The sequence below is a fragment of the Mercenaria mercenaria genome, chromosome 14, assembly GCF_021730395.1.
Source record: "Mercenaria mercenaria strain notata chromosome 14, MADL_Memer_1, whole genome shotgun sequence".
NCBI lineage: Eukaryota > Metazoa > Mollusca > Bivalvia > Venerida > Veneridae > Mercenaria > Mercenaria mercenaria.
Window position 1 is genome coordinate 13,271,972 of NC_069374.1, and position 21,529 is coordinate 13,293,500.

Genomic DNA, 21,529 nt, shown 5'->3' on the forward strand with positions numbered 1-21,529 from the left:
TGCTTATATTTATACTTCCGCTCTTTCAGCTGACAAGGACTTCAGAATTCAGTCTGGAGTAAAGCTTGATTCAGAGACTCACGCCGGGGAGGATGTTGCTATTTATGCACAAGGACCAATGTCTCATCTTTTCCATGGCGTCCATGAACAGAACTATATCGCCCATGTAATGGCGTATGCATCTTGTGTTGGCGGTTATTCATCTCAAGATTCTTGCGCTGCATCCGACGTTCATGATATTAACAGCGGTCTATCGTTAGAATCAAACATAGTAGTTTTAGTATTTGCTATTTTCATAAGATTGTTTTTTTGATAAATGACGAAACATGTAACTTTCAGAACGGATTATTTTACCTGGTATCATTGTTAACTTCAAGGACATACATAAAATTAAAAAAAGATTATGCTGTTTTCTCATATTCTTAGGGGAAACAAGTTGTTGTATCCCCTATAACAGATTAACCATTTCATTAACAATACTTTGGTGCAGTTTTGTATAACACTCACTTGTCTTTCAGATGGAACCATGAGAGATTACAGAAACTATCTCAATTAATTGTTTTGATGCAGTATTTGAAACCACCACCAGTCTCAGAATTGGAGAAAGAGTTTCTCGTATTCCCGTGGATTTAGATTTGACACTTCAGCACAAACAACTTGTAGCACTTAAAACATTCAAATTACCATGGTGCAATAAAGAAATGTATTCTGTAGTAAATGCATGAAGAAATATGACAATTAAAAGCATATTGAATAATTTATGGCAATTTAACCTTCCCCTCCAGAAATAAATGTGGATTTGTTTTTGAAAATTCAGTCAAATGCCAGTATTTTCATTCATTTGCGTTCAAATCACTTGAAATTTACAGTGTGTCAGCTTTTTCCGATACCTGTATAGAGTTTAACAAACTTTGTATCAGGCAAAAACGAGAATATGAGAACCCCGGAGAATACGAGAAAATGGGATACTGTGAGTGTATGAATATCCGTTAAACATGTGCGTCACTGGTAATTTGTTTACCTCGGGGAATATGTCTGTGGAAAGTTCTAGCCCGTTATATATTAACTTTAGTTTTTGATAATATTATGATATATATTTAAAGGATATTGTCCTAACAGGTTTTATGGAACGCTACAAATATCTTACATTATGTTATCATGAAGTATCCCTAGAGCACAGGTGGAAGTAATGTACCTAGGATACATTATGGGTACATGAACCATACACACTTAAATATATTACAATGGTGATGTTTCCTGAGAAAGATGCCAAAAGGTCATTTTGATTTTTTTCCGTCTGAGCCATTAACAGTATTTGACATGTGCATTGTTTCCAAGTCCGCATATTTAAAAATAAGTATTTCCTTACCAATGATTGACAGTGTATAGTCTTTTTTTAGATAAATCTTACTTCAATGTCCAGTTGCAAACAGTTTACGCACAACAAGCGAGCAAAAGCGTACAAAGCGGTAGTTTTCTCACGATCCGAATCATACATTTTTCCCTAAAAATACATCAAGCACATCATGCAAATAAAAAATAACGCTACAAACGGCGGTCCGAACAGGCTAAATGCAAACTAACAGGACTAAAACCTAGGTTCAATTCTACTTATTTACCTTACATTTGGGTTAGACAGATTTTATCGCTATGTAAAAAAACTGTCCCCGCCTTCTTTTTTAACAAGCTCTAAAACTCTTTGTAATATTTCACAGTTGTTATTCGCATTATTAAAATGGCTACAGGTACTGTACATATCGTTTATTGAACATATCTGCATTGTACTTGACAGTAACTGTCGTCAAAATGGCTGTTTGGTTTATGTAAATGCAGTATAGTTCCACACAGATATGATATCTTAATGTCTCAATGTAAGTGAATAACCTGTAATTCTAAAATACTAGTATGATAAAATATTTTCAGATGTATATGACTTTTAAGACATGAAGCACTGCAAAAGGCAGATCTTTTTTGGTAATATATACGCAAACCTCCTTTTCAACAAGCTTTCCTGTAATATTTCACAGTTGTTATTCATATGATTAAATGGCTACAGATACTGTACATATTGGACAACAGTACTGACAACTAGTGCAGCAGGAAATATCCATTGCAAAGAATGTAGTGTCATGTCTTTAGCCGTACCGACAATGTAAAAAGACACATAGGAGAAAAACATAAAATTTGAGGGGGCCAAAAAAGGATACTTGATAGCACCGAAAATACATATACTGCGAAACGTTTACGAAAAGAAGATGATCCTCGCAAGTTTTTCACTATTTAAAAGATCAGGGACAGCTACTTCTTATAAAATAAACTTCAAAGACATTGATATAACTAATAATGTAATTACACTGAAGATAATGTTTTCGGTCATACTTGAAGATTTAACAAAGGAAGTTTAGAAAATGAATTTTATAAGACTTGTCGTACAGATCCCTTCATTGGATTTACGATTTTCATGCCATTCATAACGTTACCCGAATTGATACCAGAGCGGTTCATGTCTTAAACTGAGCGAGTGTTTCAATCGTGATTGACAAATCCCTACTCTTTGAAGTGACTCATGTACATATGCCGAATGGTGGAGCTGGAAAGAGGTGTATATATGTCAACTCTGACAAATTTCTGTTGGAAAAACTGTGCTTGATACGTATTCAAAATGATGATGATATGCATTCTGCGAGGGCTATTATAACAGCAACAGCGAAAATAGATCAACAAGGAAAGTGGGAAAGCATTAGAAAAGGATAGGAGCCACTAGGGCAAATGACCAGACAACTCCACAAGGATGCTAATGCTCTCCCTGGAAAATGTGGCATTGAAGATGTAAATAGGTTCCAAGGAATGTTTGTAGATTATCAAAAACAGGCTGTGTCAAAAGAACACTTTAATGGTATCATATATAAAGGCACGGAAGCTGATAAGAAGACATTATCATACTACCATGGCAATACGATGCCATAACTAGCATGGTTGCCTTCTTTTTCCAGAAGCTGTTATAGCATTAAGTTTAACAAAGGAGGAGACTACAAGTAAAAATATCTATCACTCGTGTCATGTGGAGAAGAATGGATAGAATGCTAGGCGTGTTATAGGTTATTCCGCAGTCAAGAGTGTTTCAAACTTCATAAGCAGTCGACTGCAAATGGGAACTCCACTTGGAACTTTATATATCGTTGTTAGGATTGCGGTAGAAAAATAAGCAAGAAAATGAGTAAGAAGTTACGTATATTGCAAAATGTGCAAAGATATTTTTTCTGATACTCATCAATGCTACATGTTGCCAGAGAACATAGATTTGGACGAAGAACCAATGTTAATCGAAGAACAGATTAATGACGAGGTTGAAAATGCCAAAATATTTAAATTTATTAATTTCGAATGTACACAGGATCATCTGGGTCAGTGTGACACAGGCTTTAATCCAGTTATATTTGGAAAGTGTCTAAATTGTTCGAAGTCAAATTGTGGTAGTTATGAACATAAACCCATTTTTTTGTGTGTGGCACATACGGTATGCACTATTTTTATGGACAAAAGCGATATGGAATGCGAAACCTGCGGGTTGCACGAATCCGTTTTCAGCGGCGAGACAACTTTAAAAGACTTCTGTGAATGGTCTTTTCTGGGGACAATTTCGATTCTACTATTAGTTATAAAGGTTTTTGACGGGATATACGGTGGGCATATAGCCTGACTGTGATTCACATAACCCGAGGCGAGGCTATATGCCCACCGTATATCCCGTCAGAAACCTTTATAACGAATTTATAATACTGCAAATTTGCGTATTTGGTCTCAATAGCAACGAATTCCCTTAGTTTGACAAATATTACTATTTTTGCAATTCCCCACTTGGTGCCTCATTCCGCCCCTTGTTTTTCGTACGTTTTCGTTTGAGACGCGGAAACATACGAAGATAACGGTGGGTTTGCATTTTTTTTGATTGCGGAAGAAATTGGACTTACAAATGGAATTATAAATGTTTTAAGGAAATTTAAAGCTAGTTTCAAGTTTCTCGAGTAAGAACTTGGACTGGAGTAAAGGATAACTGAAGTAAAACTTGCATATTCGTTGAATCTTATATCTCAGCTGTTCAGCCTCGGGTCACGTGTACTTTTAGCCAGAACACGGAAGTAGAGTGAAATTATATATCATGATGTATATATAACGTGGAAATGTAGGAAAAATCAAATGTTAGATGTTTAGTCATCTAAGTGCAATCAGATGATGTTATTCAACTTGCTGTGGCTGCATTGAAGTAGAAGTCATTTCAGAAACAGAATCCAGGAATCACAAGAGAAATGTAGGTATTTCAGAATATAGCATTTGTTTTAGATACTCCTTTGAGTGGGTCAATAAGAGAGATCGCCGTGAAGTCATGCATTAACACCTGTTTATCTGGTGGTGGGCTAAACAAATGTTTTTACATCGTTTGTGTATAGGATTGGAATTTTTAATTTTTAATAACTTTTTCGCTAATTTATGGATTTTAAAAATTCAAAATGTTTTGAAATGCTTACGATTTTCATATTTTCTTATTTAAATATCTTTTTTAAATAAAAAATCCATTTTAAATGACATATGATCTTAATGGTGGCGTAACGATGCTGCAAAGTTTTAGAAAAAATAATGTAAGTTAAGCGTTCATAATTAATCCATTTTATTTCGAAATAATAATTAAAAGTAAGCAATAAGTTGCTTGTTTTATATCCTTTCCATTGATAAAAAAATTATTGATATCATTTGTGTTTTAAGAAAGTTTAAGCCGTCAGAAAAACATCACTGTTTACAAAAAAACTTGGACGCTCGGCGTCTGCCCACCCGACCTTTGTTTTATCAGTTCTAAAAATAGAAAATACAACGGATTTGTATACAAACACGATCTCTCCTATAGGTCAATTCACAGCTATTATTTAAATGATTACACCCGACTATAAACTTAGCAGTTCATAGCTAACACCCGAATGTAAACGTAGCTATTCATAGCTAACACCCGAATGTAAACTTAGCTATTCATAGCTAATATTGAAATGATAACACCCAACTGTAAATAAAGAGCATTGTCAAGCCGTCCGTTAACTGGAAGTTTAGCCTGTGTTGTAGCCGTCCAGTAACCGGACACATAGCCTGACCTATTGGCGATTTCTAGCCATTCCGATAACAAATTTATTGATGACTTTTGTATTATGCTGTTAAAACATTTTCCTATAAAATTTATTAAAAAAATAAGATGCGATAAGTTCATAGATCTAACCAATATTTGTGTAAAAACGGTGCTGCTCATAAATTTCTGGCATTAAATTAAAAACGTTCCATTTGTGCTGTTGTTATTATAATGTTATGTCGAGAAAATTTGACAAATACAAGGTTCAAAATAATGTAAAGGTTAATGCCAATCTCTCTAAAATTTGATTAATTTTATAGAATATTTATGCACTTCAGTCGCATTTAAAAGTATTTTTGGAAAAATATACCTTGTGTGGTCTTGAAATAAAATTGTCTTTTTATGTTTAATTGCAGGTATGTATAGCCACTGATGATGATACCATCTGGCCAATCACTGCCAAAGAATAACCTATTCACAGAAATATGACACCTTTCACACATATGGATCGAATGGAACATTTTTGCCAAGACGCTACATAAACTCTGACACCGAGAATATGGCACCTTTCACACATATGGAACGGAACATTTTTGCCAAGATGCAACATAAACTCTGACACCGACCGTTCATTACAACCAGTAGGACAATAATCATTGAATAATGGTAACATAAATTACACCATGTTAAAAACTCTTGTCTTCGGTATTGCTGCAACCGGTCAGATTTTGGATTTAATAAATGTATTTCATGAAGTTACTTACAGGACAGTAACTATTGTCAAATTATAAACAAAATAGAAGATACAAGAAACTGTGATATATGACATAAGCCCTGCTAAGTCATTACTAAGTCTTGTCAACAAATATATTTATTGCTTTTGACTTTTTGATTGGATTTTTGTCGAAAAAATATACATAATTTCTGCAGCAGAGCCTGGACTCGCGCACTATTATTCTGAGAAAGAACAAATTCATATTTCTGGATGTGAAGCTTATTTTCATTACATACACATAGTTAGATCTATTCTTAGAATTATTCTGTAGATGAAATAAAATATTGATGTTAAAAGATCGAAACAGTGATGTTACAAATGACGTCACGTACCAAATACGAAAATTGCATGTCAGTACAGTAAAACCTGCATAAGCGGTCACCTCTAATTAGCAGCCAACCTGTCTTAAGCAGCCTGTTCTCATTTCCCAAAATTGTCATTTATTCTACAAATTACCTGCATAACGCAGCCGCCTGCTGTAAACGGCCACTTTTTCTCACTCCCTTGGCTGGCTGCTTAAGACAGATTTTACTGTATGGAAAAATGTTGATGTTAATTTGCTCGTGCCACTTGGAGGAGTAAAAATATGAGTATGTAATTCAGGTATTGATGTTTTCAAGCTTCAGTTTCATTTGTCGGTTTGTAATTTCTTTACTTTTCAAATATTACAGATCATTCTAAAATTCTTGTCAATCTTGAGTTGAGGTAGTAGGAACTTTTATTCCGGATTTCAGAATTTAAACACTTTTAGACTGGTGTATCCAATGCCTGGCTTATTTTCATGTTGAATAATTCTATACAGATACCGGGTATTTATGTCGGAACAATGCCAAATTACCTGACGATATATAATCACACGGAAATGGCTGTAATTCCGTGTGTACTACATTAAGTTAATGATATATCTTAAAACATTTATTACTATTGTGACACGGTAGTAAATGATAATGATGATTATTGTAACAGTTGTTTGAACTTCTTGTAAAACTAATTATTAGTTTTTATTATTGATTTATTTGAAATTTACAACATTTACGCCGAGCACTAGAATACACCTCGCGGCTAGTCAAAATAATTTGACGTTCAGATTGTTTAAATTTGTGACGGGGCAATCTAAATGTCAAAACTTCGAAGGACCAAAATAGGTGTGTCAAAATAATGGAAGATAAATCACAGTCATGTAAAGTTATTGCTTTTATCTTTTGCGCATATTGGCCCAACTAGACACGGTAAACGTTAATCATGTACAGTACATACATAAGTTTAAATCACCAGAAAATTTGTAATTTTGGATATAAGGCCCCTATTTGATAATTTTTACATAAATAAATGAGGAATTGAATCCCCTTTCGATACATGTAAGTTTTATTTGAATTTATGGCCAATTCGTGAAATAATCAGCATTTGAACCTATTGCATGTAAAGCGTCGACAGTGATGAAAATTGCTTCCACTATTTTGTTATTTTCGAGTGTTTGACGCGAGTGGGGATATTGCCCATATGAAAAAATTATCTCAATATTTCCTAGGATCGCGTCAAATTTGTTGGACTAACCTCGCGGCAAGTGCTGGTTTGACCACTATTCTGTTGAATTTATTTTGTATTTTAAATTCGTTTTTAAAGAAAACTCCTGTTTAACTTTTTTTGCTGTTGTATTGATTTTTTTTTTGTTGTCAATGTTATTTACTCCAATGAAATTTGTTTACTGTACTGTAAGTTATTGTTTATTAGAAATAAATTTATGAAGTGTAACCATTTAGTTATTATGCCCCCCTTCGAAGAAGGAGGGGTACATTGTTTTGCAGATGTCGGTCGATCTGTCGGTCGGTCGATCGGTCGGTCTTTATGTAGACCAATCTGTTTCCGGATGATAACTCAAAAACGCTTGGGCCTAGAACCATGAAAGTTAATAGGAAGGTTTGACCCCTATTGATTTTGAGATCTGTATGTCAAAGGTCAGGGTCACAGTGACCCTGAACAGTTAAATGGTTTCCAGATGTTAACTCAAGAACGCTCGGGCCTAGGATCATGAAAGTTGATAGAGAGGTTGATCATGACCAGCAAATGATCCCTATTGATTTTGAGGTCAGTATGTCAAAGCTCAAGGACACAGTGACCCGGAACAGTTAAACGGTTTCCGGATGATAACTCAAGATTGCTTGGGTCTAGGATCGTGAAAGTTGAAAGGAAGGTTTGTCATGACCAGCAGATGACCCCAATTGATTTTGAGGTCAGTAGGTCAAAGGTCAAGGTCACAGTGACCAAGAACAGTAAAACGGTTTCCGGGCGATATCTCAAGAACGCTTGAGCCTAGGATCAGGAAAATTGATAGGCAGATTGATCATGACCAGCAGATGATCCCTATTAATTTTGAGATCATTTGGTCAAAGTTCAAGGTCAGATTGGCCAGTTACAGTTAAACAGTTTCTGGATGATAACTTGAGAACGCTTGGGCCAAGGGTCATGAAAGATGATACATAGGTTCATCATAACCAGCAGATGACCTCTATTGATTTTAAGGTCAGTAGGTCAAAGGTCAAGGTTACAGTGACCTGAAACATTTAAACCGTTTCCAGACAATAACTTGAGAACGCTTGGGCATAGAATCATGAAACTTGATAGGGAGATTGGTCATGACCTGTAGATGACCCATATAGATTTTGAGATCTGTAGGCTAAAGGCCAAGGTCATATTGACCCGGAACAGTTAAACCCTTTTCGGACGATACCTTGTGAACGCTTGGGCCTAAGATCACTAAACTTAATAGGGAGGTTGATCATGACCAGCAGATGACTCCTGTTGATTTTGTGGTCAATATGTCAAAGGTCAATGTCACATTGAACCAGAACAGTAGAACTTTTGTTTACAGTGAGCAAATAATTTATGTTCCTTGTGCAATTACTGAATGCATCAAGGGTGGCATTTCGTGTTCGACGAGCTCTTGTTTGAATGTGTAATGAGAGTAATTCATTTTATTTATTCAGTTAGTTTATGCAGACTAAGCAGATTTATTTGCAGTGACCAGTCGTTTAGTCCCCGTTGTACACAAGCTTAAGTGCTTCTTTAAACATGTTAAATCAATTGGTGAATATTGCCATTATTGGCAAGAAAAACATGACTCGTACTGCTTTGTCTCCTATGAATAACTACAAAATGAAGATCTTTCCAAAAAATAAACTTTATTTAAGTTACAGAATAACTCCATGATTGATATAAAACCATCTCAAAGAAGGGTAATCATTGAATTAATTTTCGAATCGAGAGCCGTCCGCCATTTTGTTCCTAATGTAAACTGAAAAATGGCCTTGCGCAACGGCTAATAAAAAAATATATTCACTTTCGTATAGAGGGGCCTGCTGAAGGGGAAATTCGCTCACGGGATATACGGTTTTATGTAACGTGCGTGTTAACCAAAGAAAATCCGAGAAATTCATTTGCAGTATTATAATGTACTTTGTCACAATATCCAAGGCTATGTTCCCTATATTGCAGTTTTTATATGAAAATGTTGTTGTGCCAACAGCCACACCAAGCGGTGCGAAAGTGATGTGTTTAATGGTACCCCCCTACATAATAAAGATGATAGATTCTTCCTACCGATGGTGTTGGCAAAACTACCTTCTATGTTTGGTTTAAAAGAACTGAAGAAGTGTTAATTTCCGCACATTAATAACCGGAAGGACAACTAAACGCAGATAATGAAGAGATTACCGGATTGCTCATACTACAACCCTGATGCAATGAAGCCTGAAGATAGAAAAATGTTCTTTACATGGTTCAGTGAACACAAGAACACCAAGTTTGACTTCCAAACAGAACTAGTCCGACGTTGATATACTGAGACGTTGTTCACAACGGGTTCCGGAATTTTCACGACCATAACTGGAATGGACCCTTTTGAGCGATGCATTACGATAGTGTCTGCCTGAAATGTAGTGTTAAGAACATTTTTACAACAGGATTCTATTGGTATCATGCCCCATCACGGCTACAAACCGCAACAGTTACAGTCAGTCAAGGGGTTGCGGTGGATCAGATATCTATCACAGCTTCAAAGTCATCGTATTGAAGATGCCAGAAATAGAGGAGAAAAAGTGATAGGGCCATATACGGTAGATGGATATTACGAAACAGAAAGTGAGAGAATAGTACTTGAGGTTCATGGGGATTTTTGGCATCGAAATCCAAACAAGTACGCTAGGTCTACCAGCAATCCTGTGAATTAAATGACAATGGGTGGACTGTATGACAAAATGTTGGAAAAGAAACAAAATTCAGAAAATTAGGAATACACATACAAATGCTTTTGGAAATCAGAATTTGTTCAAGCAGTGAAAGATAATCCCGTTATAAAAGTGTATATTGAACACTTAGATATTGCTAAACACCTTGAGCCACGTGACGCATTTTACGTGGTTCGCACTGAAGCGTATACTTAATACAAAGAAGCATCTGATGAAAAAAGCTGCAGTTACTGTGATGTGACATCTCTCTACCCATGGGTAAACAAAACCGGTAAAATACCTCTAGGTCACCTGCGCTGATAACAGAAGACTTTGTATGGTCTCATAAAATGTAATGTGGTACCTCCGAAACGCCTGTTTCACCCTGTTTTACTTTCAAGAGACCTGTAAGACATGTGCTGAAACTTGACAACAAGAAGAATGTCAGCACACTGATTCAGAACGCACTTTTATTGGCACATGGGTCACAGATTAAGTAAAGACAGCGTTAAAGAAAGAATATACAATTTTAAGAATGTATGAACTTTAGAATTTTGACAAATATCGTAGTATGCTCCTGGAACTGAGGCAGGGGTTATTTTTAAAGACTATGTAAACACATTTCTAAAAATTAACAAGAGGTTAACAGGTGGCCAAAGGGGTGTTCAGAGGAAAAAGACAAACATAAATATATAAACCTGTATAACGAAAAAGGGTGTATTGTTTTGGAATATAATAACATTTGCAAAAATCGTGGTATGAGAGCTCTGGTCAGGCTTATGTTAAACTCCTTCTGGAGAAAGTTTGGATTGAGGTCCAATATGTCACAGATAGACTTTGTGGACGACCCTGCTAGGTACTTTGATAAGTAGACATCAGACAGCGAAGAAGTAACCCTGGTAAACTATGTTTCCGAGGAAATGGTAGAAACGCGGTAAAAACTCTAGAATGACTTTGTTGATACCAACCCAAAAAGTAACGTAATTATTGCCGCATACACTAGTGCACAGGCACGCATTAATTCTTATATAGGAAATCTGGATCGTAGATACAGACTGCATTATCTTTTCAACCAAAGAGAATTGAAACCTGAACTTCTTAATTATCCGATGAAATTCCAGAGAACCAAATAAAATAGAAAAAGAGGAAACTCCACCGGTCGCTCAACACAACAAAAAAGAAAATGTTGCAGGCTCGGTTTGATTGAGCCTGTTTATGGACGGTAGTGGAAATGCATGCTATCTTCCACGCTCTCTAGCCCCGGGTTGAGCAGAACTCAACATTTACACATGATAAAAGTACAAAACACAATTTAGAGACATCCATACGGCGGTGTATATGAAACCTTCAATGCTACACTTAGTCTAGTGTGTAATTCCATGAAAAGCGGCGTATGGTCCCCAGTTTCAAAAAATACTCGTATCAACCAGTGAAACCGGACAACAATAGATTTTTTACCCACAGTTAGTACGTGGCAAAACGTTAAACAACAAACTTATTAACTGTAAATTTTGACATGATGAAAAGATTTGTTTCGGAAGAGACAAAGGAAAACGTTACTATGACACTTTTAAGGTTACGAGAGAAAGAGAAAGCGAAAGGCTTTTGACCTTAGACTATCGCATTGTGTCGCATTGTGTTTGACAAAATAGTCATAAGAAACAACTATGTATCAAATCATTATGCATTTTAATTGATTTTAATACATTTATGCACAATGTTGTTTGCATAAAAATATATTGAAGTCTGTATCAGACGGTGATGTTTGAAGAGCAGAGAATGTATACAGATGTATATGTACATGTTCTTTCATGATATTGAAATGTAAATTTGTGCCGTGATTTGAACAATAAATGTTAATTACGGTATAACTTCAATGACTTTATGGTATATGACTTGTGCGTGTCTATATTTTAAAGTACGATTCTTTATGTGAAAAATCATATGTGAATTTAAAGTGTTAAAATTGATAACGTTATTTGACACCTAATTCTTATACTTCTTATATTATTTGTAAAAAAGAACAAATAAACAACCGAAAAGCGTGTTTGTCTTTGATTTGTTCTAGATATTCAACCGAGTCTTAAAACAAATATCTACTGTAGTCTACACTAACGAAATAACAGTATAAAAGATAAACATGGATCAATACGTATCACCACTGGCGTCACGCCTCTATGATTTCAAAAATTCCCTCCTCCAAACAAGATGGCGTCTTTATAAAGAATATATAGGGAAACTCACTCCCTATACGTACGGGACTCATTACTTTTGCTACTTAATTTGTTGCATTTTACAATTTCTGCGAGACATACGTTTTTCGTGAAAAACAACCTCAAGTTGTGTTGAAATGCCGTGCGGACTGTAAGAAAATGTTTTTTGGTGAGTGAGTCTATTAGGAAGATATTTTGATTTAATCATATTTTATTACTCTTTGATATGAACTTATTATAATAACAATTTCAATATATATAATCAAAGGGCAAAAGGGTCGGACAACAAGTTCTGACAACATTAGAGACTGTCCTTCCCTTTATCTGTAGATAGAAAACACGAACACAAAAATAACATCATATAAAATCGAGCAATTATAATAAACTACTTATGACGGATATACAAGCATTTACGAGTGAAAATAAAATAACAAAAAAATCCACACTGTTTCACGAAAAAAAAGAGTTCGATGCGATGGCATGGGTGTCTCTGTTTGTCTGCGACTGTCACGAGATGATAAATGTATACATTTTTTGTATATATGTTATTTTGAACAATGGTGGATAAATTTAGTCAAATATTAGTAAGATGTATGTTCAATGTTAACTGATCTGTTGTTAATACTATGTATTATTTGAATATTTCTGTATGTTTTATAAACTTTTGCACTTCGTTGAATATCAGTAACTTTTCCTCTATTGTCAAATGTTCTTTACCAAATAATAATGCGTTAGTACTTATTGGATGATAGGGGCGTGTGGCTATCAATAGCTGATTCTTTGATCTCGGAAACAATTGCTTTTAAAAAAGAAATGCTCAGCATCTTCAGTGCCATAGCCACATTCACACTGATTCAAGCTATAACATCTGTTTTTAAGTCTGGCGTAATAAATAGACAATGTCCTTACACCAGATAAGTAAAACACAGGAACTTGGGGAGGTTTACAAATTATTCTTTGAGAATTGTTTTAAAAGCGTTTAAAGAGGACGACTCTCGAATATTACTTTCTAGGTTGTTCCAAGGGTATAAATGATTTGGAAAATATTTCTGTTCTTCTCGCAACTGTAACATAATTATTATCGTTTCTTAAATTATATGGAGTAGATTTTGAAACTTCATTTGGAAAGAGAGTATTAAGATCTGGTAAATCGCCATTTTTTGCTTTATATATTATGGTAAATTTTTGCATCAATCGACGGTCTGATAATACCCACCCTGTTTCTTGTAGAATCCTTTCAATCGAAACAGACTTGGTTAAAACCAGTAACTTACCTTGCAGCTTGGTACTGTAATTTTTCAATATTTTCATTTAATTTGAATTTTAACAATCGCATTGATCCAAATACTTTTGAGGCAGATTTCGTTATATATGAAATATATTCATGTCAAGTGCCGTCTTCACTTAATGTTAGACCAAGATGTTTATGGTGTTGAGTAAAACTTAACTGAACATTATCAATATACAAAGTAGGTTTAGGATTATTATTAAGAGAACAGTAAAGAACTTCTGTCCTGTTAGGGTTAAACGTAAATAACCACTGTTTGGCCCACCCTGTTATCCTTTTGAGGTCTTCATTAAGAGTTAATTCTATGAAGTTTGAGTCCCAACTGGTTACAGAAAAGGAACTGTCATAAGCAAAAAGACGTGTTGAACTTTCAAAAATTTTCAGCTATATCATTTACGTATAAAAGAATAAAAGGAGACATAACACTTACCCTTGAGGGACGCCTGCATTTGAATATTTAACATCAGAATACGAGCAACCAACAAAAACTTTCTGACTTCTGGATTCAAGATAATTTTCAAACCATTGATATAAATTGTCGTTAATTTCGTATTGCCGCATTTTAAATAGTAGCCCCTTGCGCCAAACTCTGTCGAAGGCTTTTGAAATATCGCAAAAAACTATGCATGTTGATTTTTTTTATCATCAAATGATTTACAAATCTGATGGTAAATGTCAATTAATTGATAGACAGTGGAGTGACCTGGAAAAAAACCTGATTGATACTTGTGTAATAGATTATTACTATGCATGTGATTATACACGTGTTTAAATACAACTCTTTCCATTACTTTTCCAACACAACTTATTAAAGAAATTGGTCTATAGTTAGAAGAAAGATCACGGTCGCCCTTTTTGTATAATTGTATTACAAAAGCTGTTTTCCAACATTTTGGATAAGAACATTCACGTATAGAACAATTACAATAAAGTACAACACTTGCAGCTGTTTCTTTAAGTATACGGTGACTTATTTCGGAAGATATGCGGATGCAAAGGTTAATTACCGCCATCATTCTAAAATAAATTTTTCACTTTTTCTTTAATAATTTGAAATTTATATAGTAATAACTGCGCTAAAGTTGTCTGTATTTCAGTAAATATAGTGATAACGGGAACTAAATTAAAATGACACCATACAAACGAACCGCGTGGCCTTTATTTCTTACTAAAATTCATCTAGGCTTTGACACTAGCTTATTTCAGGAACACAATTTCAATTTTTTAACTGTATTTCCAAATGAGTACACATGAGGTTTTCATATAAAAGTAAGATGTGGCGTACTGCTATAAGTAATTTAAGCGTTGATACTTATTTAAATCACTGAAAAAAAAACAACAACAAATATATTACTTTGAAAATAAAAGGTTTTAAAGCTACGTGGAGTAGGATAGAGAAACTTACTTTAATATTTTTTTAAAGAAATTACGAACAGAGCAAGAAACAAGAAATATCTTTAAAAAGATGGTCGGCGTGATGTAACTTAAGCACAAATTATATATGGGTAGAAACCTGTATTTTAAATCTTTTGGCAATGTTGAAAGGGGCCTCTGTGAAGTTTTGTATAAATGAGGACAGTAGTTCTGAAGAAGACTGTGTTTAGAAATTGTGGAAGGACACACGACGGACACTAAGCAATCACAAAAGCTCACTTCGAGCCTTTGGTGCTTAAAAGATGGTAACAGTAAGCAAACAATATTGAAATACGTTCTATACTTTATTTCTGGAATTGTTGGAAGCAACATGAACCCTTACCCTACTTCAGCTTATTATCAAATTTGTCTATCATTCAGAATATGTAAAGTACTGTTTTCACCGAAAAGATTAATTTAAAATTTAGAGTCTAAAATTTAACAGTATCGGACATGTTGTTGCAGGTAAGTAATGATTTGCACTGGTTAGAAACTGTTGCTGTAATGCAAGGTAAGAGTTAATGACTGTATAAAACAAATAACCTTTTTGTAAAAACAAAACTTAAGGAAAGGAAACTTAACAAAACAGAAATAACTTAACAAGTGTAACAGGCCCGGTACAAACCTTTATCTTTTAGACTTCAACTGAGTAAATGACCTGCACGGATGACATACATATTTTATATTACACCGGCTAATGTTCTATTATTTGACTTCTAGTAAATGTCGTCGGCTGATACGAGGCATTTGATTGGAACGCGCACCGCTAATAACCAATCATTATCACTTGTATGTCATTTTGTTCATGGTTGGTCAATTGCACTTACGGAAACTTACGAAGTTTTGTTTTGTAATGCGTTGCTTAGATACTATTGCTGCGACCAATGAAACAATTGTTAGATCTTTTTACGCGGTAAAATGTGCATAAAATGTGTAAACGATGATTGTTCGAGGGGGTTCTTTCTCTCGCTGCACAAGCGTCGAGTTCCCTCACTTGCTAACGTTAACATGTAGGATTTATACATTGTTAATATGTACATTGTATATAAGTTGGGATAAGACACAGGTTGAATATTAAATGTGATATCTACTTTTGAATTGTTGATTTACTGTAAGGTCTGAACTTTATTCCCGAGTCGGATTCGAACCCCGTACTCGTATTTCTCTTACCAACTGATCTTGTCCCCTAAACCCCGGCTTAGGAAGGCGGTGCCCGTTACATTTGGAACCTCCGGCGGGACGTGAATGTCAAAATAGGCTATTCAACACTGCATTAATTTAGCTATAGATTGATAGCCTGATATTTAGAATTCCGCTTTAGGGAACAATCATATTAAAATTTCAAGTGTTTATATTTTTTTTGAATCGGTCTAAATATAAACCCGGGTAGATAATTATTGTATAGGTAGTACATTGAATTGGATTACATAATGATTGGGTTAATTCAGTTGCTCGTACGATTCGTTAAATTTCTGTGGTGGTTGATAACGGGTTATGATTGTAGTCAGACTACACAAGATAGTACACGAATATCCCGTGCACAAAGTCTAGGTGTAAATCGTGCACTTGTATACAATGGAGAGAGAGGTAAGGACGTTTTGTCTTTTGGGTATAGAGATTTAAATCCTACTTTGACAAATTTACAGAATTCGCCCATTAGTTCTCCGGTAACTGTACCCTCTATGTACCCCATTACTCCCAGCCCTACAATAGGTCCTGTCTATGATGAGAATATTTATGCTTCAGGGAATACAACGTATCAAAATGGGTTTCCTTCTGTTACGACCAGTACAGTTAGTTCATATGTAGGACAGCCCCCTTTAGGTACGATAGATGGGAATGGATACAATTATATGAATAATAGTTACAATATCCCATACTCTAACAAGTGTGCTGCAAGTAATGGGTATGGATTCAATACATTCTCACCTCAGACACCGGATATAGGTTCAGTAAGAAGCCCGGGTATATTTCAGTATCCTTCTGCTGCAACGAGTTATTCCCCTTCGAACAACTTGAATAATAAATACAACATAGGGATGCCCAGATTTAGTGTGCTTATGAATGTCAGAGAATATTTCAATGATTTTGAGTTTCACTGCATGACAGCTCAGTTAAATCACACTGACATGGCCAGGGCCTTTCTGTTAAATCTTCATGATAATGCTAGATACCTGTTAAATAAGCTCACGTCTGAAGGTAAACAAAATTATTGGGTCATGAAGAAAGAAATTATGTTATTACTTCTGCCTGATCACAAAGAGGCTGTAGAATGTTTCATGAATGCGGAAAGAGAAAGTAATGAGTCAGTACAAGAGTTTTCAAAAAGATTACAGAAACTCAAAGAGCTTGCATTTGGAAATGAAGAGGAAGATACTATATTGATGAAGGTATTTTTGAAGGGTGTTTACAAAAGGGATCAGGATTTTGAATATTTCATTTTGTTGAGGAATCCCAGGGACTATAAGGATGCTGTGACTGCAGCAAAACAGTACAAAGAAATAAACATGGGTGGGGTACAAAAGTCGAAAACACATAACGAAACTATGGAAGTACAAAATAAGTTAGATAGGTTGCTATTTGAGGTCAAAAGGTCACACAAAGCTGAGGTGCAACAGAGTCCTAGAAATCAAGGTCAAAATCCAAAGCTAGGCTCTTATGTTGACTCTGAATGCTACTATTGTCATCAAAAGGGCCATATTGCATCTTCGTGTCCCAATAAAAACAGCGGCTATACCCAAGGTCAAAATCAGAAGTTTGGTAGGCCTACAAGTGGGGAAACAGAATGTTACTATTGCCATCAAATGGGTCATATTGCAGCTACATGTCCCAATAAACAAGGTACACAGAATAACAACCAGGGAAACTTATAAATGCTGGGCTTGTGGCCGAGAGTTCAGCTATCAAAAATAGGCCATTTCTGACTAAAGATTCTCATAAGTTAGAAACCTTGCGTTTTGTAGCTAATTTTATGCATAAAGTAAGTACACCGGTGATAAGACAAAATAATGCAGTGAGACATAATCAGGTATCGGATACTGACTCGGTGGTGGACTCGAGGGGTAGTTCGAATGTTAGAGTCGTATATTCAAAAGAAATTACGGCGAACAGTGATTACAACTCGAGTATTCGAACACAGAATCAGTCTTTGCCAACCGAGGTTTCTAGCCCAGTAACAAACGCGGTAAAACCTGATTTTCGGATCCCTGAAATTAAGTCTTGTTCTTCCAAAGCGGACGAAAAATCAAGTTCCATGTCATATTTGGTGAATACTACACGCTTAGATTTAAATTACGAGGATGCATTGCCGAAAGCGACGAGTTTATGCAGCGAGGAAACGGAAGTGACGTCACGTGAAATGTCGGAAGATATCTCGAACGATATATCAACGCAAGGTTTACATACTACCCATATGTATCTTCCTGTCAAAATCAAGAATATAATTTATGATTTTATGATTGATACAGGTTCGGCAATGAGCATTATATCGCATGATATTTTCCTTAGGATGGGTTTAAAGTTTGATATTTCTCAGCAAGCAAGACCAGATCTCACAGCGGCTTGTGGGACTCCCATTAAAGTTTATGGATCAATGAACATTCCTTTCTGGGTCGAAAATCAAGGTTTTGGGTTCCAGTTCATAGCAGCTGGAATAGGGTAGATCTAGTTTAAAGAACCCCCTCCCCCCCACCCCCTATTATCACAAGAACTGAGAGGGTAGTTAAAAAGAAACATATCTTTTCGCCATGACTTTAAGCTTTAATAATGTGTCAGTACCGTGTGTATAAATTATCAGACATGATAAAGTAGATATGCTATATTTAATAACATTAAGATTAAGTAATCTTGTACAGTTGATGTTTTGCCTAAAAAAAAATTTTGTTTAATTTGTACAGAATCTGGATTGGCTAGACGAGAGAGGACCTGTGTTTACTACAGGGAGTTCTTGTGTGGTAGATGGGTGCACAGTCACGTTTAGTACTTATAGTGCTTTCAGAAAACACTGGAAAGTGGTACACAACCTTTATTTATGTAAATACCAATGTTCGGGGTGTCAGTTTTCCTCACTGACTAGGCATCTGGTATTGGTGCATACCCGTAGGTTGAACCATCCTGGTATTGTGAATGTCAGGGTGATCAATCCAGATTATATGGATCCAGGGGCTGTTACTCCGTACAGAAGGAAATAATTATTTTCATGTACATATGGACTTAACCTGTGTCTTATCCCATAATATTGTTATTACGTGTTTCTTTGTATTTTATAAAAAAAAATAGGTTCTTAAGTTAATTGTAAGAATAATGATAAAAATTATCTAAGTTATTTAATTTTTAACAGAAATATTGAATTGTTATAATGAGAAAAATTAAGTTTCAGTTCCAAGTGTTAATAAGGACATGATTCTCTTTCTTCTGACGACGTATCAACTTCAAGGATGGAATGGTGGATTACCCCTCTCACTGCTTAGAACGTGCTGCCTACCCGGAACGGTATGTGATTTTTTCTGACTCGTAGGATGATTCAGGAATATAGAAAGTGAAAATTGTACACCATCACGTGATTAATTTTTTTAATAATAAACATCTCCTGAAGCTCTGAATACGTTATTACAGGCAGTGCAATTAAAATATTAAATGTGAATGAATAAATGTTCTTCATTTTGAATACAGATGATAAGAAGTGTCTCGTTTATAATAATCAAGTGCAGACGAAAATTGTTGAAGTTGAAATTATGCTAAGTAATATACTATATTGTATATTTCGAGATTTTATACTTTATATTATTCGATCGTACCATGGGGTGCAGAACTGTGAATTTCTGGCGATGAATTGCTGGAAATAGCCTACAACTTCAGTGAATTTCTGGCAACAAACTGCTGTAAATACAATCTACATCTTCGTTGAATTTCTGGCAACACACTGCTGGAAACAGTCTACATTTCAGTGAATTTCTGGCAATAAACTGCTGGAAAGATAGTCTACAACTTCGTTAAATTTCTGGCAACGAATTGCTGGAAATAGCCTACAACTTCAGTGAATTTCTGGCAATAATCTGCTGGAAATAGAGTCTGCAACTTCAGTGAATTTCTAGCAACAAACTGCTGGAAATAGAGTCTGCATCTTCAGTGAATTTCTAGCTACAAACTGCTGGAAATAGAGTATACAACTTCGTTGAATTTCTGGCAACAAACTGCTGGAAATAGAGATATATGTTCAGCCGGATATTGATAATGCGCATGGGCGATAAGAAACTTCTGGCGAAAGGGTCGCTGGATATAGATTCGTGATGACTTCAAACAGATCACATATTCCGTTCTCATCTCTTGGCAGCATCACGTTCGACGGCAGTGAACGTTATATGGGGTCACGTATTCATCCACCTACTTCCGGAGGAGCCATTCATCTGAGACGACCAAGAACATCCATAGAATTATATAAGTTAAGTAGATTTTCTGTATTTTTTTATTTGATTTTTTTAGATAAATTAATAGAACTGTTATGCTTAGATGTTTCATATTTACGACGAAATTTCTGTCAGTTACCTAGTTATTTTTGGTATGATATCGTCGTCTGCAAATTAAATGAAAATTCACAGCTTTAAACAAATTTTATTAGAGATTATTTTATTTTTTCTTATTTATTTGTAATGCTGTTTCACATAACACATGCAATTTATTCACAGGTTATATTATCTAGATTGTTACATTAGAATTGTATGTATACTTCAATCGTTACTTGGCAATGTAAACGTAACGTATATTATTCTTACAACGTCGTTTAACGTAAAATGTCATTTTCACGTTAATTCTAATTCAAGGTCCATAAGTATTGTCAGTTTAAACGGTGTCTACTCTTAAATTTTTGCATTTAATACATAAACAAAGTTTAACTATAACAAATAATGTATTGCATTGTAATCAAATATTTATTTGTTCTTATAAGTAAAAATAGTGAAGTATAAGATTGCTTTATACTATTTGCTTGATGTTAATATGTACTTTTTATTTTTCAGTACATAGTTACCTTGACCTTGTATTACCTTCCGGTATGGAATGCGCTAGCTATAGAACATTGCTGATGTCAAGAAGCCAGTCAAGAATCTTACGTATAGAGACTTTGTCATACAATTGATGTGTTACGTGTGCGTGTATCATCCATATATAGACGATATAAAACGGAGGAATATTCTTTATCATTTGTGTTTTGTGTTAAAGGGTTGTGACTTTGTGTAGTTTTACATAGCTTGATGAACATTGTGTGAAGAATCATGGAACAATATAACAATATTCACATTATAATATGTTGTATTATGAATTGATTTGGATAGTATGCTTGATGATTAAGCAATAATCTTTGATTGACATGCATATGATAATTCATTATGTCCTATAGATATATTAATTATTAATATGTATATTTTAACTTTGAATTTCTCCGTAAAGGTTTTAATTTGCTTTTATTGTTGGATACAGGCACATGTAGCACTTAAGGATATTTATGTATAA

The 21,529-nt window shown here is 35.0% G+C and overlaps 1 protein-coding gene and 1 long non-coding RNA gene across 2 annotated transcripts in view; both read left to right on the forward strand.

Moving 5' to 3' along the window:
- Positions 1-401, forward strand: part of LOC123526420 (uncharacterized) — a 73,612-nt gene extending 73,211 nt beyond the window's left edge. The window contains exon 19 of the mRNA XM_053522484.1: positions 30-401. Within this exon, the coding sequence (XP_053378459.1) occupies positions 30-313 (284 nt within the window). The 3' untranslated portion in view covers positions 314-401. The remainder of the gene's footprint in view (positions 1-29) is intronic.
- Positions 402-806: 405 nt separating this feature from the next.
- LOC128548372 (uncharacterized) lies at positions 807-10,087 on the forward strand. The gene is made up of 2 exons (XR_008366977.1): positions 807-4,309; positions 5,527-10,087. It is a non-coding gene; the product is annotated as an uncharacterized LOC128548372 (long non-coding RNA).
- The last annotated feature ends 11,442 nt before the right edge of the window (positions 10,088-21,529 follow it).